At 35.3% G+C, this 27,713-nt stretch overlaps 2 protein-coding genes across 2 annotated transcripts in view; one reads left to right on the top strand and one right to left on the bottom strand.

Moving 5' to 3' along the window:
- LOC125677887 (uncharacterized) overlaps positions 1-27,713 on the bottom strand; it is a 534,764-nt gene that overhangs the window by 104,353 nt on the left and 402,698 nt on the right. The gene's annotated exons all lie outside the window — the stretch shown is intronic.
- The window catches only part of LOC125676856 (uncharacterized), a 35,229-nt gene continuing 10,803 nt past the window's right edge, over positions 3,288-27,713 (top strand). The window contains exons 1-6 of the mRNA XM_056160465.1: positions 3,288-3,503; positions 13,019-13,151; positions 15,855-15,897; positions 16,307-16,753; positions 19,603-19,767; positions 26,165-26,671. Of these exons, the coding sequence (XP_056016440.1) occupies positions 13,110-13,151; positions 15,855-15,897; positions 16,307-16,753; positions 19,603-19,767; positions 26,165-26,671 (1,204 nt within the window). The 5' untranslated portion in view covers positions 3,288-3,503; positions 13,019-13,109. The remainder of the gene's footprint in view (positions 3,504-13,018; positions 13,152-15,854; positions 15,898-16,306; positions 16,754-19,602; positions 19,768-26,164; positions 26,672-27,713) is intronic.

The following is a 27,713-nucleotide window of genomic DNA, read 5'->3' as shown; positions in this document are numbered from 1 at the left end:
CTAGGCACCTGATCCCACATCTGATGTGTCCAGGGGTCCGTGTTTGCCCAACTATCTATTTTGTATTGCTTGTAGGATTTATGAGATTGGTCACTGTTCGTTATCTTCACCTTGCATATTTGAAATAACAAGAACATGCACGATATTTCGTCGAAGAAAGATTTAGGCACTGTGTAGTTTGTTTATAATAAATAAGTTTGGATGCAACAGTACAAGTAAAAGTACCTTTGCAGTAAATAGAGTATGTATATTTTGAAATATGATGGACTTCTAAACTTGTTAATGTTACTTCCGATATGATGTCCCTTTGCTAACAAATTTCAATTTTAAAGAATTGACGATGCGATTCAGAAGAATTTTCCCCCGCAACATTTAAAGATTATGTGATTGACGACAGCCGTCATCACATATTCCAGTCTGTATTCTGTTTGTGAAGAATCCAATGATGAACTTGTTTTGGGTTTTTTTCAAATACCCGACCTGAAACTTTGAACGGATGCTTAGGTCTTTGAGAATTACGAAAACGCTCAATCCTATTCATATTATTCACATATGGACTTGTAAGATTTCCTACTTTTTCTACATTCATCAGGTGTACTTACAACTTGGGCTACATTATCATTGCATCCATATGGAAAAGAAGTGCATTGTGTTCAAATCCAGGAATCTGAATAGTTGGCTGTTAATATCTATTTTCAAGAAAGTGTTTAAGTATGAAGCTGAAATGAACGACTTTGGGGTGTCTTTTATTTCGGGCTCACAGAGATATATGAATAAAAGTTATCATTGTTACTAGATAAAACGACGTCAATATATTTAAATGTCAAATTGAAGGCCCCAGGAAGAGATTTTCTTCTCACTCAGAATTTTTAAAAATATATTCTGCTTCATATGAATATTAAAACAGGTCAGCTAACAAAGGAGAACAATTCGTGCCCATGGGAATTCCAACAGACTGTTGGAAGACCTGATCAACAAAGACCAGGAAGATATTGTCAACGAGGAACTCTAGCATATTTTTATTTCAACTTCAGAGTATTTGTGCGTGGATTCGGAGTGGTGTTTAACAAAGTAATTTTTTGGATGACTGATCACTAGATATGAATATTTCCATTTTCCATTTTCGTTGAATATGCAATTCTCTTTGATGTAAAAAAAAAAAAGTATAGTTTTTAATTGATCGTAAAGAATGGTCGTGTAAAGTGTTGAGAATCCATACACATTGGTGTTGATTTGAGAACAGTTTTTCGATTTCAAGTTTACTAAAAGTTCTTTAGAATTGTTTACGATCTACACTTGATTTACATCACTTCTGGCATATGTAGTTGCACAGTACGATTTAAGTTTCTACTTCACAGTTTTTAATATTTTCGTGAGGACAGGGGCTTGATGTAACATTTACTTAATCCAGCAATGTATCTTTGTTGTTAAGGGTATTATGAACTTTAGGAATCCAGTATAGGTACCGTAAGTTATATTCATGCGACCCATTGCCTGGGATATTAACGTGTTTTTCCTGCTTAAGCCTGTTGTGTTATTTCTTAGCACAGAATCCTTCAGATAATCAAGATACAAGGAGAAAAGAAATAGAGATAAATAATCACCTTGTTTAACGCCTACATCTGACATGAAGAAGTCTGGTGTTCTTTGGTCTCTTTCTATTTAGATTTTATACTATTGTACATATTTTTTCAACATTTACAATCTATATCATATCTCGAAGCTTTTATTCATAACCATGTCTTGAAACAGTATCAAATGCCTGTATGAAGTCTATAAATGCACAACATAGTTTTATTATTATTATTATCATCAGTATCATTGTTATTATGAATTGCAAATTTTCTGAAAAAGAACACATATATCATCTGCAGTGCTAAATCGTTTTTTGAAACTGTCTGGGTACCTTTCTTAAGTCTCACATCTTTTGCAAAATTATTCAATCTCTCACTTAAAATACTCATTAACAACTTCCTAAACAATTCCTTTATATAAGATTGGGCCCTGGAGATTTGTTATTTGTCAACTTTGAAATAGCTGCTAAGATTTCAACATTTCAGATTGTTTAATTGAACTAGAATAGTCTTCGATATAAACTGAAGAATTTCGTTTCTATCTATTTCGCCATTTTAAGATACTCTTGCATGTATGTGCCCATTCGCTTTACTTTTATCATTAGAATTGTATCGTATTTTCCAGTAAGTCTTTGGTTTGTTGCATTGCAAAGTTTTCAACTTTTTGGCCATGAAAATGTACATATGTTCTTCAAGACATGTTTGCCTCCTATGAGAAGAAACCGTCCAAGTAGTAACAAATAACCAAACATTGTAATGCAGTTTTGTCGAATATGTCATTTATTGAATGACATAAGGTAAATTGTTAAGTAAAATGTATAACAAACCATTAAGGAGGATCACCTGAATAAACAATACCTACTGAAACATGTGCATAGGTGTCAGGTAAAGTGTGACCCCGCTTTGAGACTGACTAGAAAAATACATGTAGTGAAATTACAATTACAAGTTATAGAGTACATGGAATATGCATACAATATATACATAAATGAGTTAATCCTTGTTTTGTCCATTGCTTTCTTATATGATTTACTTTGGACTTTTAAAATGATTCAAATAGTTTTTAACTATGGTGTGAAGGAATTTAACGAAATGAAATTTCTGTCTGGCGGTGTGACAGCTTTTATTACAAAATGGCTCATTACAGAATGGTTATTTACTGGTTTTACGTCTAGATCGTCAAATGTTACATCGAATGCAGAAAGAAATTAATCACAAAGTTGTTTGTTTTGTTTTGTTTGTTTGTTTTGATGTTCTTGTTTTTATGTAATATCCCGTCATCGTCACACACAACTGTATGAATGAGATACATCAAGTACCACTTATTTTCATGATATCTCAACTGATATCAATATTTTCAATTTATCAAATGCACATATTGCCTACACAAATGGAATTCTATATAAGGACAGTACACGAGGGAGGAGCACATTTTGTCTGTACAAATGAAATCCTACGAGAGGACAATACTAAATATCAAATTCAATCCCATCATTCCTCTTGCCAATACTAATAATAATTAATCACATAGTACATGAAGTATGTGTGTGCTGTTACCTTACACAATTAGCTACCGACGTGCCCTTATCCGGAACATTGGGGTATCCTCACCCGTCGGAGCCTCGCCCTGTCTATGCATTCAAATGGCAACTGATAAGACTAAACATACCTGTGTAGGTTTCCTTTACAGCTGGGTAACTGTGATGTATTGATTCTTTGATACCTTTATCAAAAGTTAGTTTTTTTTTGTATTATCAAGGGGTGAAATACTTAACATGGTTCTCTAAAGACCGTCGACGAGTGGGTTTTTTTTTTTGCGGATATACAGTTGGTTGGTTCCGTTCCTTATTGAATGTGATATGCAACTTCAACGATTGTACCATTGGTGCCCTAACACTCTTTAAATGATCATGAATTTCTCAAAATGAGGTAAGCATTCGAATCTATTTTAGTAAATATATCTCTTAATTACATAATTACCTCATATTCTTGAAGGCAAAAATGTTTTAAACACTATGATTTCAATGAACATAAGGATAAATATTCTAACTTTGATATTAATTCGTGTTTCATAAAAATATTTATTAATCCTCTACAAAAAAACAAACAAACAAAAACGAAAAGATACACAATTGATCGACAACACCTTTTTCATATTACTTCCTGATAAAGATTACATGGAGCGCATATCTCTGTGTTTACGTCTTGAGCCGTCTTTATCTTTTCTAATATGAATTTTATCGACAACAAAGAAAATCAATATATGATACATGTTTCCCGGAACAAATGTATTTGGTGGCTATTGTTCGGATTTTCGAAATATAGGGAACATTCTTGGTTGGAGAAATACATCTTTTAATGTGTGACTAAAGTTTTTGGTTTTTGTTTTTTTTTTCGATTGTTTGGCTTTTTCCTCTTTCGTTCGTTAATCTGCCTACAGCCGTGTTCGCAACATTTTATCTATATCTCAATTATTATAAAATGAGAGTTAAAGGACACTGTCATTTCATTGATAAATTTGAAGTAATACATGAGTGTCAAGGTCAAATTAGTCACATTTGAATGTAATCAAGGTTGGGTGCATATTATTCCACAAGCACTTTTTAACATAAGTTTTATCCTACAATCCTTTCTTATCTCAGCTGGGGTCAAACACGTTTAAGACATGCACATGTTTAAATCACGACGGTGTCTTTTCAATGGACGTTTTATATACTTTTCACTTTTTATTTTTACTGAAATTACAACAAACTCTTTTTTCTTTTCTAAATCCGAAGTCGTGTAAAATACATTTACCCCTGTGTGTAATGACTCGCATTATACTCTATGTTTATCTGGATTAGATTTTCACAAGTAGGGACTTGTATTTCCTTATCGGTGTCTTTCCTTGGAAACGAAACATTTAACATCTGTCTGGGAGCAGTAGACTCAGATATTGACAGAATATCATTAAAGTGGAACACATAGAATACTTATAACAATCCAAATCTTTTTGTTATTCTTCAATCAAAATCAAAAATTAACAATTCAATATTAATATTCTTCAGTAATTCACTTTTTCTAATATAAGATGCATTTCGCAAGTTCTGTGGTCGTTGTAGCTATCTAGTTCGTCAATACAACCTATCATTGGGTCAGGTGCTGTCTGGCGTCTTTCGTGCCGATTGTTGTGCCGTTCATGGCGCGCTGGTTTTGGCTGCAGGTGGCTCCCTTTGCCTGGTCGGGATGCGGGGCTCACACTGGTTGTGACCCGTCGGCGGGGGATGCTTTCTCCTCCTGGTCACCTGATCCCACCAATTAATATGGCATCATGTAGAGAGTCCCAAAAAAGGCCTCGTTAAGAGAGCCAAAAATAAACATGGCTTGTCAAGTGAACCCAAAATAAAAACGGCCTAGTTTCGAGAACCCAAAATAATATGATCGCGTTAAGAGAACCCAAATAAACATTGTCTCTTAAATAGGACAAAATAAATTCAGAGGTTGAAAAAGATATACAATTACATATTGAGATGCAATATGCCTCGTAATGATACAATGTATACATGCTAATTTCGCATCTGTATCCAAATCGTATATGAATCATGCATCTACAAGAAAAGGAACCGAAAATTGATTTATAGTTAACTTGCATTAACTTATTCAAGCGAGAATAATACCATGGAGGCTTCGATGGGCATCGACATTGCCTTGTTTATTGAGATGGACACCATCTGCCATAAATTTGTGATCACAGGCTTTGACATCTGGATATGGGATCAGATTATTCGTTCTATCCACAATATTAATATAATAAGAATGTTGTATGAAACGGGGGATGATTTTACAAGCATGTGTATTGAAAATTAAAAAAAAAACTACTATGTATGTAACACCGAAACGAAGGAAAGTATTGTCACAAGGGACATCCTTCTAACGGGACTACTTTTTTAACGCCAATAAGCATGTAGCACTATCTACAAATTTATTTACCAATCTCCATCTATTTAAATCCAAAAATTATTTTGTTAAACACCACTCTGATTCAACGCAGAAGATGAAATAAAAAAAAATATGCTGGAGTTCCTAATTGATAATATCTTCGTAGTCTTTGGTGATCAGGTCTTCCACCAATCTGTTAGATTTCCCATAGGCACGAATTGTACTCCTTTGTTAGCTGACATGTTTTTGTTTATTCTTATGAAGCAGAATTTATTCAAACACTTCTACGTGAGAAGAAACAAATGTCTTGCTGTGGCTTTCAATGCGACATTTAGATACATGAACAACGTTTTATCTATCAACAATAATAATTTTCACTCATATGTATATCAATATATCCCTCAGAACTCTAAGTAAAAGACACCACAGAGTCGTCCACTTCTGCTTTATACTTTGATATTTTATTGAAAATAGATATTAACGCAAACTAGCAACTCCACTTTATGACAAACGGGATGATTTCAGCTTCTGCATCTTCAACTTCCCATATATTTGTAACAATATTACATTATAATCTGCATATGGCGTTTATATTTCTCAACTGATTAGATTTACAAGAGCTTGTTCTGCGTATGATCAGTGTTTAAATCAAGGCAGGCTACTGGCAAACAAACTGATGATGCAGGGGTTTCAACAGTATAGTTTAACCTCAACATATCGCATATTCTATGGGCGTTATAACAATCTAGTTTGCTACTACAACCTCTCATTAGGTCAAATGATGTCTGACGTGTTTCATACCGATTATTAGGCCGTTCTTAATATCCTGGTTTTGACTATGGAACCTCCGCTCACCTGATCAAGATATTGGGCTCACGGCGGGAGTGATTGGTCGACAAGGGATGCTTACTTCTCCGACGCACCTGATCCCACTTCTGGGATATCTAGGGGTCCGTGTTTGCCAAACACTCTATTTTGTATTGTTTAAAGGAGTTATGACATTGATCACTGTCCGTTATCTTCACCTTTCAGCTAGAACAGAGCTGAAATGATTTTAAATTGTTTGAATATACAGGGACACGTTCACTAGACAAAATCCAAAATCACAATGCTTTCATCTTCATTGTTAAACTTGATCTCTTTCTCATGAGGTACCTCATAGTTTAATTCACTCACACAAGTCCTTTTTTTAAGAAAATCTATGAATTGTTTTAAATCTTACTTTCATCCCTCAAGCTTCTCTCCACAGAAAACATTCAAAACAATTCACTGAGAAACCCCTAACATTCATTCTCTAACTTAAATACTATTCCCGAGAAAAGGCTGAGCGACTAGCGCCTATCACTTCAAAAACACACGCACAATAATTGATTGACAGAGAGATATAGTTTTCTCTCATATCTACGTATGTAAGATACAGATATTCTATGAAAGAAAGGTATGTAAGATATTTCTATCTTTCATATCACGTGACGTTTATCTTACATATCCCGTGACGTCATAATCAATACACAACTAGCTTGCAACTTACCTCGCCTCGATTGACGAACACTAGCGTCTGCAAAGCTCTTGTACAAAAAATGACAGATTGTAATGTCCCTGATAATCTCCAGGTGTATGTGACCGGACACAAAAATACACATTCCTTGAACAATTACTGCACACTAAACAACAGTCACAAATTCTTCATACACCTATGTCATCCGCGTATATATCTGGTGCATTATGCCAGTTCACAGAAACCCAGCTCACACGGTCTATTACTTCTAGGCCTACTTCCACATTCACTCTGTTAACGTCTACTGTCCGTGGCTCGGGTGAAATAAGTGCCTTCAATGTCCATGAGACTCGAGTCCTTGCACGCGTGAAAAACGAAAGTCTAGCCATGCCCATATCCACCAACAAAAACCACTTGGAATCTCTCTTCACACACTCGTCATTAAATAACTGCTCAATTAATAGCAATATCAATGCTCCTCTAAGAAAAAAAAAACGTACAGTTATGGATTCATATTCTGATTAGGTCTGTCAAAATGTTTCGCGCTGATGGACTGTCGAGTTACGTCACGCATCACCCTGATTATTGATTTATTCAAAAAGGAATAACTCTAATACAATTCACTTATACACTCGTCGGCGGATTTTTTGTCGGCAACGTAGTTGCCAAAATGAAGGTCGTAGAATTCGATTCTGGTGTTATTTTTAATGTACAGCGAAAAATTAATTAATTGGAAAATTCTCAAAATGGCGTCGCTAAGCACAAGGAAAACGGAAAACTCTAGAAATACAAGAGAAAAATACTCTCTTATGAGTTGCCATTAAATATTAAGGTGATTCCACCCTCGGGGTTGCAAAAAAGCGGTAAAACCCTCGGCAAAGCCTCGGGTTTCACAGCTTTTTTGCAACCCTCGGGTGGAATCACCTTATATTTCATGGCTACTCATAAGAGAGTCTTATATTATTACATACCTCCACTTTTAAGTGCGACGTCCCGACATACCAACTACAATATCATTGCTTACATAGACTACATGCAATGTCATGGGGGCACAGCAAGAACACTATCAATCAAATATTTATTTCAAGTCTCAACGAAATCAGATTGATACACAATAACACACAAAACATTGTGTGTCGATATACACACAGGTTCATTATGATATAGTCATTTCATTTTATTTTTATTCCATTTTCCTATCTTGAATTTAATTCAAGTTTGATTAATTTTTAACAAAGTTCACATGCAAATAATTATCGTAACGTTACAGAGTCACATATTACTTAGATTCCAGAAAATCTTGCACACTGTTAAAGTATTTGATATTGCTCTCGTTCACCACTTTAATATCTTCAAACTGTACGAAATAATGCTTCTTTAGTCGGTGTGAATTCGTAAGAGAACACAGTACAGCCAAAATGTGTTTGTGTCATTGTTTGGGTCATGTTGTATAAACGTGACCTCAGATAACTTTTTTCAGTATTTTTGAAGGGAGGATGCTAGTTGTGATTAAGTTTTGGGTATAATCCTGGGAAAATGAAAAGCCAAAATTTGTCTCCCTCTGAGAATAAAATGACTTCCGGGTTTTCACAAGACTAAACTCTTCCTGTAGCCGTTGTTCTACTTCCTCCGTTTAATTGTCAAGTGATGCATACGATAAAGTTGGGGGACACAATACTGCTTCAATGGGAAGAACCGGTGATCTTCCGTGTATGAGAAGGAAGGGCGTCCCTTGAGTACTTTCATGAAAAGATCCCCTGTACGCATATATGATGTAGGGAAAGAAAGTATCTCAATCTCTTTGATGTCTGGATATGTTCATTGAAAGAATTGAAGTCAATGTCCCGTTAAATATCTCAACTTACAATCAGTATCAGGGTGATAAGCTGTAGTCAATGTTTTCTTGGTGTTCCTTAACTCACATATCTCATTCATTAAATTTGATCTGAAGTTTGTACCATTGTGAGAGAGTAAATCATGGGGAGTACCACGTCGGTAAAGTATTTCCACTCTAAAATGTCCCTTACAGTAGTCTTGCTGTAGTCTTGGCGTCTGCATCGTTATCGGCAACGACGTCTGGTCATCTTGTCAGATAGTCACTAAACACTATTATCTATTTGTTAGACTTATACTGCGACTCTGTGAAAAAGTGTTTCGATTATTGGTATCGAATTTAGAGGTGCCCTTGGTCTATTTTTCGGAGATTTTTTATTGGACAATCGACGCATAATCGACATCAGAATTCAACACCGGAATACATTCATTTCCAAAATGGAAAGTTCTTGCACTTTGTCGTAGGTTTTTAAAATGACAGGTGTCTTGCGGTTAAATGGTCATGACTCGCATACAACACTTCATCGATTGGTATTACTAATTGGCGCCTCAATAACTTTATCCTTCTATGTGACACAGGTTGCCACATATAGTACAGTAATCCATTTTTAGCAAGTTCGTATTCATTAAATAAAATGATAGTCTCACGTGCCTTGAACGAAAATTCCGGTAACTCACCGTTTTCTAAGTATGGTATGCTGTTGGAATGATAAAGATCGCTCCCGAAATGACAGTTTGATTTTCTACAAGTTGTATCTGGCTCTGTGGAATCCTGTATGGTCTCACATGTATGGATTTACTATCGCATGTGTCAATACAATGTTCTACAAGATTTGTGATACCTAACTCATTGTCATAAAAACCAAATACATGTTTAACGTCTGCAACAAATTAGTTATTGAAATACGTTGTGTTTCATTTAGTGTTGCGGATACGTAGAAATTGATCTCATCTTTTTACTCTCAAATTCACCATACATCAATGACATTCAACCCTTCATACTGAATCGCTTCTTTTACAAACTCGCTGTTCTTACTTTTTTTCCATTTCAAATGATATACATGCATAGTTCAAATCTGCAGATTCAATTGTCCCGTGAGGATCCGGATAACAATAGGTCCTCAGTACCCCTCGCCTGTCATAAATTATCCCATGAATTATCATATCAATATTTTCAAGTTTGGGCAAAAGTACAATTTCTTATTGATATAGTTGCACCAACCATTTGAACGGGAGCAGCTTCATGTACACATTTATTGTAATGTTCATGCTTTGATATCAATACGTAGACGTTTTGTTTGTTATCAACTTTTGTATTTTAGTTTTAGAGTTAGTTTGTATTTTTATTTGGTTTTCATTTCTTTGTGAATGTGATATTGTATAGGAAATAACTGAGTAGTTACCATTGCTTATATGTTGTCAATTTGGGAAATTCCATTCGGATATGAGTGAATTATCTCAACCAATACATTTGAAAAACCCAAACTTATCAATTGTTCGTGATGAAAAAAATAACATCATGACAGTAACAACTATATGAAAGAAAATTTATTTGATTCAGGATCAGTTAAACATACCTAGTTTGAGATAAATATTGTTTGACACCCGTACTGTTGTGTTTACATCAACTGTGTTATATTTCGTCCAATAAATTAATAGGCAGATTAAATGCCTAATGTAGCTATCGAAGCTTCCATGTTCTTTACAAATATAATAAGCGAAATATGAAGTAATATCATGTTGAATATGATAAAATCTCATAGAAATTGAATTTCGGCGATGTTTTAAAATGTGATGACGTCAGTTACTACATAATAAAACCTCCGTAACTATGAAATGTTTTGCTACAAAGATGAGTCCTACTTCTTAAATCATCGTTTATCATTCTTTTTAAATTTGCAGATGAAAATAAATGTCACTATAGTGAATATAGTAGCAATCTTAGCACCCAATTTCGGACTATTTCCTGACAATAAGTTAAAAACAAATTAGAAACTATTAAATGAATAAATCAGAGTTCATGCATACAGATCTATTACATATCAGAAACTGAATGATACAATAAAAAGGACATTCGTCATATTCATAATTAACAAAGATATAATTTATTTTCAAAATCCATTTATTTGCTTCATGCTCAGAATAGTAATAAAGTATGGAACAGCGATTCATCAAACGTTAACTATAGCTTACAGGGCGTTAATTGCCTTTAATAATGATAATCTAGGCCGAGTTTTACTAAAGGTTGTAAATGTTGTCATAAACGTAGACGTAAACGTAGGCTTTGTGATTGATTTTACGGATGTGGAAACTCCGTTTTACGAAAGGGCTCCTGTACACGTACATGTAGCAATAATCGTAGGTTCTGACGTATCTCACAACTATAATTGTTTCATATAGTTTTGACAAAAAGAGAAAAAAGGGATAATACATATATGACTTTTGTACATTCAAAATGTTTACACTTGCTTTTCTATACAAACTATAGGTACCCAAATCATTGCAATATTGACATTAAAGGCATTGTTGTCTGTTTTCGTGCGGTAATCCAATTTACACTTTGTTTTATTAGTGTAATGTCATTATAGATTGATTGATTGTTTGATGTTTTCCGCCACACTCAAAAGTTTTTCAGTTATATGGTGGCGCCCAGTTTTTGTTGGTGGAAGAGAGAACCCAGATACAATGTACCTGGGAAGAGACCACTGACCTTCTGATAGTAAACTGGGAAACTTTCTCACTTAACGGCGCGAGCAGGATTCGAACCCGCGCCGACAGAGGTGAGAGGTCGTGTGATATTGAGCGGGCTGCTCTAACCACTCGGCCCCTCATTATAGATAACATGATTTATAATTTGACAACGTGTATTTTATAACCATAGCCTGATACTATAGGAATGGAATATTTTGTTACCAACAAAATAATCATATTCAGTGTACATTACACTTTACACACCCGTTTCTCGTCGGAATAGCAGTCCACATATCATTTCAAGATTTCGAAGCTGTATTAAAATCGACATTACATCAATAGCGTTCGATCATGTGATAAAAAAATATATATTATTTCAGTGAAAAGATGCTTTTTAAAAATACACAAAGCGCATCACAATGCACGTACGTTGGGCATGACGCAATTTGAAGTTAGTGTGACGTCAGAATTAATTTAGAAAATGGTTCTACGTTTCATTGGTAGGCGAAGCTCTATGTTCAAGTGTCTTACAATAAATATCCATCTTATTTTAGTTACTTCGATATCACTACAATTTTTCGCTTTTTTTCAAGTATACTAAAACATGTAAAAAATATTATATAGGTTATAGGCCTATGCGTATGAGAACACATATCAAAATCAATCTCAGTCTGGCTTTGTCTGTAAGTCAAAGGTCGAATCCCAACTTTTTTTTCTATAAATGATTTCTTTTTGTAAGATTATTTTTTTTTATGATTGAATTGCTTTCCTGTTTTGGAACACGGTTTTGAAGATAGAAAAAGATTATGTCATTGATGAAGATCTTGTCGCAATTGATGTTAATTTCATAATTACCACAAATTTGGTAGATTTCTTTTAATTTCCAAGTCAATTATCAATTCAATTAATCCTTTCATACAGCTTTAAAAGCTACGTGTAGGTCTATGTCAGCCTCAAAGCATCCGTGCATTTTCTCGTAATTGTCCTCGTAAACGTACATGTACGTTACGACTTTTAGTTAAACAAACTCGCAAGTTACGTCTTGGTTTACACCTACGCTTGAGTTTACGACCTTTAGTAAAACTTGGTCCTGTGATTAACAAAATGTTAGATATAGTTTTTCTGATGAATTAAGTTTCGGGATTTTTTTAAAACTATAGTGAGCAATTTTGAATTATATTTGGCGGGTGTAAATCGTAAATCATAGTTTACAACTATAAACTATATTTCTAAAGATATTTTTTCATATCTAATGTGTGTAAAGGACATTGGAGCTTTGAAAGTTAAACAAAATCATTTTAAGCAGGCTCTTGATCTTGAGAATTGCATACCCTTTTTCTTCCGTCGCCATGTTGTGTGACAGTTACTGCAAAAACAGGCAGTCGGATAATATCAATACCTAATGAATTAATAATTAATGCCAAACTAAAGTGGTTGAACATATTCAAATAATGATGTATACAGTTTTGTCAGAGAAGTAAATACATATTATAATTAATTGTAGAATGTTCAGTGTTCCCTTACCGTAACAACCTGGATAGGTAGATACCATACCTTTTGTTCTACCGTAACAAGCAGGATACCTGTTATTCAAAATGGCGGAGAAACGGGAAATGATAACCCTAACAGACAGGAACGTAAGTATTCCACAATACCGGTACACAATAATAAACATTTTGTATATCAATACGGGTAGAGTCACTATAGCTATATCGTAGCCGGTTATTAAGGATCCGAAATGTATTACTTTCCTTCTATACTTCTAATGCTGGGTAAACGGATGCGGGATCAATTAACCTCCTCACATATACTCTTTATGTGAGTAACACATATGCCAGTAACCATGATCATCCACTAGTTTCCACATTCGTCTGACTGCAAATGCTTACATATGCTTTGACATCCCCAAGTCATCGACAAGGCTGAGGGATTCCAAAAGCTTACAGAGATTAGGTCGTTTGCACACACTTGATGGACATGCATGTTGACATTTAGGAGGGTATTCTTCACTGAAACCCTGTGGTTTTGACTGGGACAGTAAAATACCCAGTTTTCCTTTTTCTCCTCGATCCTTGTTTCACGATTGAGCAATATGGTCTAACTGGTGTGAGAGAATATACCTGACAGTGAAGGTTTATGTAAACCTTATAATGCTCCTAGCCAACAGTGAACTGAACGTATGCGATAGATACTATAACAAACACTGTAAGCATCAGTACTATTATTCCGGATATAATTATTATAGGATTAAACATTCTTTTTGAAGAATTTATCGATGTGTAAACTCCGGACATTTTACTCACAAACTGAATAAAAGTGCGAAGCACTTTTATGTTAAGTTTGTGAGTAAAGTGTCCGGAGTTTACACATCGATAAATTCTTCAAAAAGAATGTTTGATTCTTATAATTCCAATTCATTCACTTTATTTACAATTGCAAAAATTTGAATAGTTTCCCCACACTATGTTATTTGTTTTCAGGCGTGTATGAATGAATCGCGTTTTCGAATTTATTGATGTATAAACTCTTGTTCAGTTTTATTTTTGTCCAATCAAAACAATTGTAATAAATAACATTGGAATTATAATGTCTTAATACCCCTTACGAATTTTCCGCTTCAAACTTTTGTACTCATATAAATCATTTCAAACATTTTACATTTTTGTTAAGTTTGCCGTTGGTATATTTGCATATGCTAATAATAGTAATTTCCTCTTGGATGGGTTGTAGCTGCGAACGATGCACGTATGAATTTTGATGAATATAGCACAGCCTATTTTGATGTCTGGGGATATAATTTTAAAATGTAAATACAAAAGGATAAATTTCATTTTTGAACATACATGATGATATGAAGTACAGAACATCACGCCAGCATACCAGTATGCTTAAAGCATCGGAATTCATACCTTTAAGTATATTCAAAAATGAAATGAATTTCTTAGATAAAATTCAGCCTATCAATTTTCAGGTTTTCATTAAAAATTAAATTTTTTAATTTTTATATGATATTGCACAATCTTTCATGCAATAATCTTTAATGTGTCTTTGTATTCATTAGCGTAGGTATGTACATATGTACCAAACACTTAATAGACGTGTTCATGCGGGGAGTGAAATGGAAGACAGCTATGATTCTTTCCCATATATCACTAGAAATCTAAAGTATTTCAGACGAAAATGGAAAACGGAAATATTCATATCTAATGATCAGTCATCCCAAAAATTACTTTGCTAAACAACAACACTCTGATTCCATGCACAAGTACATGTACTCTGAAGTTGAAATTAAAAATATGCTGGAGTTCTTTCGTAGTCTTTCGTGTGTATGTCCTTCAACAGTCTGTAGGAATTCCCATGGGCACGAATTGTGATCCTTTGTGAGCTGACCTGGTTTTATATTCATATGAAGCAAAATTTATTCAAAAACTTGTACCTGAAAAGAAAAACAAATATCTTGTTGTGGCCTTCAATGTTACATTTAGATATATCGACGACGTTTCATTTATTAACAATGCTAATTTTCATTGATATGCCGATTTGATATATCCCTGTGAACTCGAAATAAAAGACACCGCAGAGTCATCTACTTCTGCTTCATACTTAGATATCCTATTGAAAACAGATATTAACGGCCACCTAACAACTCAACTTTATGATAAACGGGATGATTTCAGCTTTTCCATTGTCAACTTTCCATATTTATGTAACAATATTCCATTACCACCTGCACCTGTTGTTTATATCACTAAATTCATTTGATACGCAAGAGCTTCTTCTACTTATGGTCAGTGTTTAAATCGATGTAGGTTACTGACCAACGCGTTGATGGTGCATGTGTATCAAACATCTCATTTAAAGTCAGCATTTCGCAAATTCTATGTTCGTTACAACAATCAAGGTTTCCAACACAACCTATCACTGGGTCAAATGCTGTCTGACTTGTTTTTTGCCATTTGTTACCAATAGTTAGGTAATTCTTGGCATACTATTTTTGACTACGGATAACTCCGTTTACCCGATCAAGATATAGGGCTTACGGCGGGTGTGACCTATAAACAGGGGATACTTACGCCCTCTGGTATATCCAGGGGTCCGTGTTTGCCCAACTCTGGAAGTTGACCTGACTCTCTACTTTAGATTGCTTATAGAAGTTGTGAGCTTGATCACTGTTCGTTATCTTCACCTTTCACATAAAGAAAGTTTAAACCAGTGATTCTATGTTCACATACAACATATTCAAATGATAAAGCACATATTTGATGAAACATATTACATATATTTTACATAACAGAGCGATTCATGTACAGGTATCATTATTCATGATTGTTATTTTACAGAGTTTAAAGAAGCACTTTGAAGTGGACTTCAGAAATAATGACGGTGAGTAAAGCGTTATTCAAGCACTAAAGAATACCGAGATATCGTCATAATGGTTAAATCCTTTTTATATATCAGATGGCCAATATTTCTTTATTCCTTTTCGATTTAAATGCTTAACTTTAACTTAGTAGGTCAGTAGGTTGACTTGTCGATTGCTGAACTGTAGGTTGAGTTAGAATCCAACAGGGTTTTTATTTTATTTTTTCTTCATATTACTTTCCTCTCAAATTGCATTTTTAGACTTTATAAAGAAAATGTGAAAGTCTTTCATTTCAAAATATTGATGCACTTATCCACCACTTTTCATTCACATCAAATTTCGTTAGTGTAGCATTCATCCTCAATAGTATTATCTATTCAAATGGAAACTAAGAAATTGAAGTGTATAATTTCATCATTTTCACGACAGGTCCATTACCAGATTTAACAAAGGATCAGCTTACTGTTCTACACACACTGATGTTGTGTTCTGGTGAATATGTGGGATGCATTAACGACGCTACGATAGGCAACATTAACGTGTTGAAAACGATTAATGAATTACAAAACAAAGGATTTGTAGCTGTCACAACGACATATCGATTCTTGTTTGGGAATCGAATACAAGTATTGCTGAGACTACATAATGGCTATTGTTGTAGTATTTCTTTTGGCCAACAATATCAGTTGATGAGATACTATGTAACAAAATACCTGTACAATGACATGGAAAAAGACTTCTTTCTTAGTGTTGCATCCGATCGATGTCTACAATTATATGCTAACACGCACGTCCATTCGTCATCTGAACAAAATTGTCCTATAACCTTGATGAGATTGATTGTAGAGAGGGAAGTCAAAGGATTACAGCTTGAAGGTATAATATCACATTCTACCGTGGTCTCACATTATCACTTAAAAACAACCAGCCTCATTCTTCTATTTTCACTGATGAAATGTTTTGGGGTATACTTTACAGAAACTTTTCAAAAGTTGATAAAAAATGTTCTCATTTAATCAGTTTACTTTGGAAATGAGAAGTATTTATCGATATCAATTAATTGAAATCTGTATTACACAAATATTTCATCGTAACCAGTGATGTATGGCACTACAGTAAATATTACAGTCAATCTGTAAACGCAAACGGAATGATTTCAGCTTCTCCATCGTCAACTTCCCATATTTATGTAGCAATATTCCATTATCACCTGCATATGGTGTTTAGATCTCTCAACTGATTCGATACGCAAGAGTTTGTTCTGCTTATAGTCGATTTTTTAAATCGTGACAGGCTACTGGCAAGCAAGTTGATGGTACAGTTGTTCCAATAGTCTCGTTTAAAGTCAGCATTTCGCAAATTATATGGTCGTTATAACGATCTAGTTTGCCAATACAACCTACCATTGGGTCAACTGCTGTCGAACGTGTTTCATACCGATTGTTAGGCCGTTCTTAGCAAATTGATTTTCACTACGGATAACTCCGTTTACCTGATCAAGATATAGGGCTCACGCGGGTGTGACCGGTCGGCGGGGGATGCTTGCTCCTCCTGCGCGCCTGATCCCACCTCTGGTTTATACAGAGGTCCGTGTTTCCCGAAACTTATAAATCGCATGAATACAGCAATTAAGTCATATATAAGTATCATTACGTGGAGAGAGATATTTTGTCAATATTGAAAGGTGAAGATAATGAACAGATATCAATTTCATAACTCCTATAAACAATACAAAATAGAAAACAGGGCAAACACGGACCCCTGGATATCCAGAGTTGGGATCAGGTGCCCCGGAGAGTAATTATATCCTGTCGACTGGTTATAAACCGCCGTAGCCATTATATCTTGATCAGATAAACTGAGTAATCCGTAATCGAGATCAGCGTACCAAGAACAATCTAGAATAGATTACAACCCGCCAAAGGAATGTAAGTTTGATGGCAAGGGTAGTTGATTAAAAGTTAAACACAGATGCATGAGGTAATACGATGAAAGGCGAAGATAACGAACAGTGATGTGAAGTGATGTGATGCACTGGACACCAGAAAGTGCAATGGATTGCTTATGCTTGTATCTTAAAAGCAAACCAGTGGGTTATATGCTTCAGTAGTTTGCAGAAACCACACCACACCAATGGTTTTCAGGAAATCCTTAATAAATATTGGCTAAAATCTTCTAAGATTGATGAAAAGAAGAAAATAGATATACAGTTGAATGAATGTTCCATTTACCTGATCAAAATATAGTGCTCACTGCAGGTGTGACCTGTCGGCAGGATTGCTTACTCCTCTTAGGCACCTGGTCCAACCTCTAGTATATCTAGGGGTTCGTGTTTGCCCAACTCTCTATTTGTATTGCTTATAGGAGTTATGAGTTTAATCACTGTTCGTTATCTTCACCTTACGTGAATATTTCCGTTTTCCGTTTTTGTTGAAGAAGCAACTGTCTATGATGTTAAAACGTCTAGTCTTTACTTTGTCGTGAGGAATGGACGCGTAAAGTGTTAAAAAGTCATGCGTTTTAATGTTGTTGACTTGAGATTTCAAGTTTACTAAAAGTTCTTTAGAATTTGTTTTAGATTCCACATTTGATTTACACCATTTTTGGCATATGTAGTTGCACAGTGAGTTTATTAATGTTCTCCTTCACAGCTGTTGATATTATCGTGAGTACCAAAGATAGGGGCTTGGTAGAGCACTTATTTCATCCAGCAATGTATCTTTGTTTACAAGGGATTTTATGTAGTTTAGGAATCTAGGATAGGTTCAGTAACTCATATTCATTCGTCTAAAACTGAAGCATGGTTTTGAAGACTTTTATCGTTTGAAAGGGCAGTTGGAGCATAAGTATGATTAATCAAAGTCCATGAAAAACCTTTGATTTCGGAATAAAATTACTTTTAACGTTTCCTTTCGAGAATGTTTCACTCAAATGAAGATGTCAACTTTGTCCGCGAAGACCTGCAAATTTAGCCTATGCTCGGCGCTTACGGGTTTTGAGCAGGGAGGGATCTTTATCGTACCACACCTGATGCGCCACGGGACCTCGGTTTTTGCGGTCTCATCCGAGGGAGTACCCCATTTAGTCGCCTCTCCCGAATGGCAAGGGGTAATGAGAACCTATTCTAACCCGGATGCCCACGGTACTCGTCAGTAGTTATTTTTCATTCTAGTGTAATGGTTCATCTAGCAGTGGGACATTTTTCACCGAATAGTTGTAAGCTTTATTCAGCAAATATAGACAACACTATATTTTAAAATACAATCTAATCCATGTATGATAGCTTATTGATATAATATCGTGACATAAGGCGATCCGAGATCGTTGTGTAGTATAGTGTTCGTGCAACAACCGATAGCGGCTATATTTTTAAAATATATTCATTTTCTTATATGCTTTCTTTGTTTAAATTATTGTATTACACGTTCAAATTAAGTCTTTGAAATGCCATAACATATGAATCCAGTTGTCGTTGTAATAAACAATCACCTTGTTAAATCATCCGTTTGGAATGTTTAAGGATTAGCAAAATGAAAATCCCATGAAGTTTTGTTTCGAAGGCTAATGGAGACCAGCAGTGTATCGCAATTTTAACATGCATGTATATCTAAATAATTCACTCTTTTGATGATTCTCATTAACAATACAATAAGAGAAGATTACTTGATTGTTTGATATATTTGATTACACATTTCATTTCATACAAACTATCTCATTTTATACAGATATTCTTCCTCCTTACTGTGAGTCCTTAACGAAAACAAGGAACTTTGTTCTGGACTGGTGTCAGAAGGAGAAAATAGATCCTTTACCTTGGACTGACAAAGTACCCAATGAGAGACTCAAAAGCTTCTATTCTGCGAGTACAATACGTCCACCCTCAGATAAAGGTAAATAGTATTTTGATATGAATCGAGTAGGGTAGGATGTCATCACACGTGGTGTCGAGTTGTCGTTCATGGTAGCACTACTACCACAAAATCCTACTTTATCCTTTGTTGATACTGATATCTGCATGGTTATACAATTTTTGATAAATACTCTGATCAATGTAATTTTTCGGATATGATGTTTATACATAGTGAACAATTTTATGCGGCTGATGATATTTATGGACAACTGTCGTTAAAATAATGCTTCAAATAACTAATTCACAAAGGTGGAACTACATATGCATCCGCCATGCTGGTATGTTAAGGCAGGTCATACTCCATTTATGCACGTAAACTGCATAATTTTAAAAATCTGTCCTACACAGAGAGAGGGAGCGACTAACTTTTTAAAAGTATTTTGGTTATTTACATGAGAGCATATTGTATCATAACAACAGGACAAACATGCGCTTCCGTATAACGTTATTGCATGAATGTTATAAATAAATCACGGAATTCATAAAATAATTAACTTATCGACATATTACAAAAGACAAGCATAAGATTATTTGCACTAAAATTTTAAAAATGTACTATAAAAAGTTATTGCACACTGACTATTAATGTTTGTTTTCTTTTTTGGCACACCAAAGGATAAAGCTGTTTTTGCCACGGTTGTGTTCGGATGTTGTATCTATTGTTACTGGATACTGGTCAAAGGCAATGTAGTTGATTTGAGGTATTTTCCAACATCCTAAACAATGACAGGCACATATTTTCACGTCTTTCCTCAAGAAATTCTAGATGGAGGTCTTTATTGGCAGTTTCATATAGATTATTTTCAGAGTCCTCTTTTGAATTGATTCGATGTTGTCGATTATGTTTTGGCAGGTGAGTTGACCACACTGGGCACACCTACTTGCAGAATTGTCTCACTAGTGCTTTGTATACACTGGCCAGTTCTGTTTCATTTCAATTTTAATTTGCGCAGATAGAAAAGACGTTTCGAGGCTTTCTCTACAACATATTTTATGTGAGCATCCCATGTTAGGTTATCGCTAATGATTACACCTAGTAATTTGGTTTCCTTTACTCGTTGAATTTCTTCACTATCCATGATCAGACGAGGAATATCCAGCCTAGCATGGCTACGTCAACAAACGAAATCATTTGGAGCTCCGAGTTTTCGGGTGTTATGGGACTTTAATGAATATTTGAAGGTATGTTTGGACACAAGTATAGTAGGAAAATATGTTAAGAAATTTTTGATATTGAATTTATGAGACAGCAACACAAGAATACAACGATATCAGGCCTCAACCGTGCGCAGATTTTTGTGCGCCGTAAATCGAAGGTTTTTATAAGGCATGGACCTGTAGATCTCTGTTTCGTCATAACTTTTTTTCAGAGAGCTACAGTTCTGCAGCTAGAATGTGTGGTGGTTGTTGATTTATCCAAGACATGAACTTGAAGGCTGCCTGAAAATGGAATCGAGATAATCGATCAGTTGCAAAATTATGTTTGCTCAGTATGTGTTTGGCCCTGAAATGTATGTTCCATTTGAGAGTTGCCAACACCAGGTGACGTACTAATTTCATAAGGACATTTTCTCTTGAGGTTTGCTTATCAATAACTTGAACTACCACCAAGTTGTCAAGACATAAAAAGTACCGTTTTATTTTTAATTTCATTGCCCCATATTTCAATAGCCAAAACTATTGGGAAAGGGTCCTTAATTGCAATTTGATATTCCTTCATTTTGTCTTGCGAATGGGATACAAACCAATGGAAACCTAAGATGGCTGCAAAACCCTTGGACCCAGCAGCGTCGGTATACAATGTGAGGTGATCAGAGGAAACCCATTTTTGTGACAAGAAAACTGATTTCCCATTTAAGGTGGCCAGAAATGTGATCCATGTTTCCGTGCCAGCTTTTGTTTCATGGGGGAGTTCATTCAAATCATAGGATTTTTTACACCACAGTTCAAATCAATTAAACGCCTTAAGAAAGCACGTCCAGGAACAACAGAGCAAGCAAAGTTCAATGACCCAATTAATGCTTGACGATCACGTAAATTTGTATGATTTTTCTTGCATGTCTAATAGCTTTTGTTTGAATTTCCCTGGTTCGGACTTTGGTACCACTACTAGAGGGGATGACACAAATGGGTCAAATGGTAGGCATAAGAAAGGACCTACTATACGGTTAAGTTCTAGAATCTTTTTGATGTGAATTTCTATAATATTATTTTTTTTAATATGGGGTTAATGGAGTGTAGCACAACCCAGGGAAAATCCATATGTAAATCCGTCTACCAAATAGACCTTCAGCTCTGTATCATACCCCTCTAACTCTTTATTTAGCATATTTGGTTTTACTGGGGTTGGCAGTTCTGTTCTCTGGGAATCCTTGAGATGCAGATGTGTTGACCCTACTTAACTGACACGTGTGGGAGAACTGGCATGGGTGTTTTTGCATTTTTCTCCTTGGCTGAATGCAAAGCAAAAGCGGACTCTTCCCGCTTGCTTACTACGAAAGGGCTGCCTATAATAGTTGGGTTTTATGGACAGTGCAATACATTTCTCGCTGAGTTCGTCCACTGGCTTTTGCCATGCCATGTCAACCGATTCCTTTTATTTTCTAAAGCACTCATCATAGGCCCTCCATGTTATATTGCCATAAAGTCTATGCATTTCTCTGATGAGGCTCATGTATTTTAATAGGTGGAGTCTCTGATGAGTTCTTTTGAATTCTGATGCTCGTGAAAATCAGGAAGGCATCAGTTCATTGATTGATTGACATTGGTTTTTTTACCTTCATTGTATGCTGTACATTAATAACCCCAGGAGAAATGGACAGCGTAAGAGGGACTTACTCCTGATGAGACAGCAGCATTGTTAGATCAAGGATTTCATTAGCCCATTTTTATTTTATTTTGGAAGACACTGTCGTACCATGAGGAATCCTCTCTGTTACAGATATTATATTATTTGTGTTCACCGATCTTGTACCTACTGCCTCATCTTTACTGGGACTCAACAATTGTAACACTACTGTTGCTATTACATTACTATGAATCATTGTCCACTTGCCCAGAAGAAAATGAGAGGTTTGTCGCCTGAGGCTGAGACTCTGTCTGGTCTAAGCATTGGGGTTGAGGATTAGACTGGTTTTTATCATGGGATTGTGACTCAAAAGGCTTCTTGTCTCTGGACAAAGAAAGTGCTGCCCCCTACAAAGAGAATGCCTGTTGGATTTTACATACTTCCCGTGCTAGTCTAGTATAATCAATGTTCTTAGTAGCGACAGTTTTCGGTCGTTTTGAACTTGTCACAGACTTTTTCGATGTACTAGGCTGGTCTTCAGTGACTATTGAATCTGGCCCTCTCTTGCATCGTGGCATGTTTTGTGCCTACAAGACAAGCTTCGCAATTTCAGTCCGCAGCCGGTTGTTTACTGTTATTACGTCATCATTGTAAGAGGGAGGAGATGCCCAGGGCTGGCGTCTTAGCAACTGACTTATTATAACTGTTCGAACACCTAAGCCCTCTCTTAAATATTGTGCATACGTGCATACGAGATAATGAATGCACACACTTTTTCTAGATTTGTTTGGCATAAGTCATTTCCACCCATTTGAGTGAAGCACAATCCTGGAAGTTTGTTAAAAAAAAATCCCGGGCACCGAGACAGTCGTAGACAGGTTAAACCTCCCCGTGTTATGAAATTCACATTAAACGAGTTGCAATCAAGTTTTAAGTTATACATCTCTGCCGATGTGTAGGTAAATTCCCTTAAACTACGAATATATCAGATTGGACGGAGTATGCCTTGTCCTGGGAATACGCAATAAAGCAAGTTGCACTTACTTTTTATCTCCAAATAAGACTTTGAAAAACGTCCTTTTACTGATTGCTACCTTTATTTCTCTTTGATCAACACACTTATTCACACAACAGGATGCATCACTATGTAGCAAAGTGACAAAACTTTTGTCAGTTTCCTTATTTTATTATATGCCAAAAGGCAGCAGTGATCTAAAAAGAATAAAATACTCATTAGTAAACAACAATCATGAATTATGTACAAAGGTATATCGAATGATGGTTGGTGATGTCAAAAAGTAACCTAGTACATGCAGTTTAATTATGTAATGTGTACACACAACCTTTGATAAAACCACTTAACAGCAGATATGACAAGTAGATATAGCGAGAGTAACACTAAATATAACACTTGATACGATTATGTACACATGATAAAGTTTAAACACAAATAGACTCAAACTAGTCAACTTAACATGATACAGATACTGACTCTTATGATATACAATCGTCCTAAGACCTAACTTGACTGTCTCAAATCAATAATAGAGGGCGAAGCCCTCTCACGGCCCGAAGGGCCGTGAGAGCGGAGCTCTCCCTATAGGTAACACATATATACATGTTTAAAAGGAAAATATAGGAAAACAATGAAAAATTAAACCATACCTATGGAACTTGAAAATTTTGGTACTAATGGCGTCGATTCGAATACTATCGCGTGGACATGTATTTCTCCATTTTGAATCTCGTCTACCCTAGTTCACGTCGTTCTGAGATGTTACATATAAAATTCGTAAAAGCATGGAAATCTTATTTTCTTAATCATATATAATCACTCCACCATTAACGCCATGTTTGTTGTTGTGGATCAAATGCTATGTTTGTAAATTTACTAAATAACGACGCTGAATATGACGTCACAATGTACTGTTTACATCAATTGCGTTATATTTCCCGCGTTCAATATATAGGCGGATTAAATGTTCAAAATTAGGATGCTTTGGTACAGCTCCGTCCGCGTGCTAACTTCGGGTTGTTTTTGTCCTGTTTTGGATATAGATAATAATGCCAAAACTTTTTTGCTTCGCCCTCAAACACGGTCACGCCGTAAAACATATTATGCATAATCACTACCAACAGGCAGACCTCTACATGTATACAGCCAAGAAAAGTAATAGACTTATCCATCAACAGAATCACCATCAAACTGATATATCATATCAGGGTCACAAGTCAAAGTTTACAAGACAAGCCACTCCCTTAGTATCAAGAACAAAGATTACATGAACAATATAAAGATCATAGGTATTTACACATGTGAAGTCTTATGCATGCAGTTAATGTGTTCAATTACCTTTTATGGTGTTCGAATGAAAACAACTAATCGGTAAACAAACAAACAGGAAACTGATATCACCCACTAAAATCAGAACCTCGACCTAGTTCCGAACTAAGGAAGAACTAGTTCCGGAATACTAAATACAATTCCCACGAGGTTGTTTTCATTACATTGCAACTCAAAATAAAGTTATGACAACCATATCATTATGCATAACTATAGTTGATATGTAAATTGCCTACTTCATTGTCCTATCAATTCTGTCGACCTAAATAATCTACTAGAACAGCGCACATACTGCATATGGCGGGAAATTAGTTCACCAAATACACAACTCGGGAAGAAATGATGGAATTCAATTAAACGTACAATTATCATGATTTACATTATTGCAGACTAACAAGTAGCAAATGTTCATGATCTACACACCTGTATAACAGCAAAGGTTCTTAAAGTATAAAGAACAAGGCAGAGTAACACTGTGCTCTATGCTGCAGCGTGAGGTAAATTGATGTCAACCCTCGTTTGCACTCTTAACTACATCCGAAAATTACCAAGACAATCACGTTCTGACAAAATTGGAAATTAATATAAAAAATAATAAATTTGCACTTGTCCACAACTAGAACGTCAAACTTCCTCCTTGTAACGATTCAATTTCCGAACTGACGCTATCTAAACATCACGTGATATTACCTTACAATATGAGTGGACAATACATGCGAAACTTGAGAGCTGGTTACAAACACAAAATGACCTTAAAACAGAACGTTACAATAATTACATATACAATGTAGATTGAGAATGGGATCACAAATCACAAATTACATAAATAAAATTATTTACAATAATGCAGTAAACTGGTCTGTAGAGTGCCTCTCCATCCCGCGCGATTATTATTATCTGTCACATATTGTAACATTCTTTAATGAAAATTAGAGGATACACATTGCATTTCTTGTTTCTGCAAAATAGTTCCAGATTTTCTCAGTTTCATATACTTTGAGGTGGTGTGAACACTATCATGATGAATCCATATGAGTGAGATATTCTTGAGATGGATGTTAAACAATATAAAATATATATCATGATGAATCCCATTAAGACCCGGTTTTTATTACTAAGTCTATAAGTACAGGGTAAATCTATGATATCTAAAACGTTTCTTAGCATAAGTTAATCCTCTTTTAATTTCAGTATCAATTGAAATTTTAAAAAAATTAAGATAATTCTATTATCTTTTCTTTGCAGACACAAACTGCAAAATTCCCAAATACGCACAGAGTATTTTATTTTGTATCTTGTTGGCAAGTGGTTACAGCATTGCCCCCGAAAGCGACAACTGGAATAGAAAATTCGCAAAAATAAGAGAGGAATTTTGTATGTCAGAAACACGAGCTGAACATGAAGATCTAGAGATCATCAAGGAATTAGTTGGGAAATTGGCTCTACTCACAAAGACTGGGCATAGGATTACTTTTAAGTCGGAAAATATCAAACATGAAGTCATGGCTGACTTCGTGATTCACTGCCTCAGAACTGACAAGAACTACGAATCATACCTAAAGCTGACCTCAGAAGATTCAGTAATAGAATACTGCACATTTTGGGAATATCGCAACCTTACCAACGAAAGATGCCTGTATATTCCAAAATTCTTAGAAGATTTGCTTATGGAGAAATTGAAAATATTAGCAGTACTTTACAACAAAAACATTTGGTATACTGGCATTGACAAAGAGAAGATATCGAGAACATGTAAGATTATTCTTTAGATTAACGAAGGAAACGCATAGTAGTAATTTTTCGCTTACTCTTTTCAAGTAAATTTTCATACATCGTTTTTGGTCTAGGATCAATTGCCTGATTATTCTAACGCTTTTGTTTACTGGATATATATTCTATAACGTTTGAGGACAATAAATTGTGTTTTCATAATTAGTACAATCGGTCTATGTAGCTTCTCATTGTTATATGTTCCTATTAGTGTATCATATACACGTTTTTTCAGTATTTAATTGCATTGTCTGCGTTTTGAGAAATAACATGTCTGAATTATGCTCTCAACGCAAAAACACAATTGATGACTGGAAGCAAGTGTATCACAATTTTCAGTTGCAAGAGGTTTCAATGTTGCACAAGGCATCATATCTCGCCTTTAATACAGATATCAACAGTATGGTTCAACAAATGATCGTTGTAGATACTGGAACTATAGAGCGCAGACTTGTTCGTGGCATTTCTCTGACTCCGAAACATCACCAAAACCGACTTCAATGACGCGTCTAAATTATGCTCTCAACGCAAAAACAATATATATATATATATATATATATATATATATATATATATATATATATATATATGTGTGTGTGTGTGTGTGTGTGTGTATGTATGTATGTATGTATATATATATATATATATATATATATATATATATATATATATATATATATATATGTGTGTGTGTGTGTGTGTGTGTGTGTGGCGGGTGTGACGGATCGACAGGTAATAACAGGGCTAGGGCATCGCGCTCTAAATAACACGGCCTCTCCCCTCTGTCGCCGCGGGTTCGAATCCCGCTCGCGCCGGTAATTGAGAAAGTTTCCCAGTTTACTTTCGAAAGGTCGGTGGTGTCTTCCCAGGTCCATTGTATCTGGTTTCTCTCTTTCACCAATAAAAACTAGGCGCCACTAGATAACTGAAAAATTGTTGAGTGCGGCGGAAAACATTAATCAATCAATCGACAGGTAATACTAATGCTAGGCATCTGATCGACAGGGGATGCATACTCCTCTTA

The sequence above is a fragment of the Ostrea edulis genome, chromosome 3 (assembly GCF_947568905.1).
Source record: "Ostrea edulis chromosome 3, xbOstEdul1.1, whole genome shotgun sequence".
In the NCBI taxonomy this organism is placed as follows: domain Eukaryota; kingdom Metazoa; phylum Mollusca; class Bivalvia; order Ostreida; family Ostreidae; genus Ostrea; species Ostrea edulis.
Note: the sequence above shows the minus strand (reverse complement) of the source record. Positions and strands in the feature narration are given on the sequence as shown.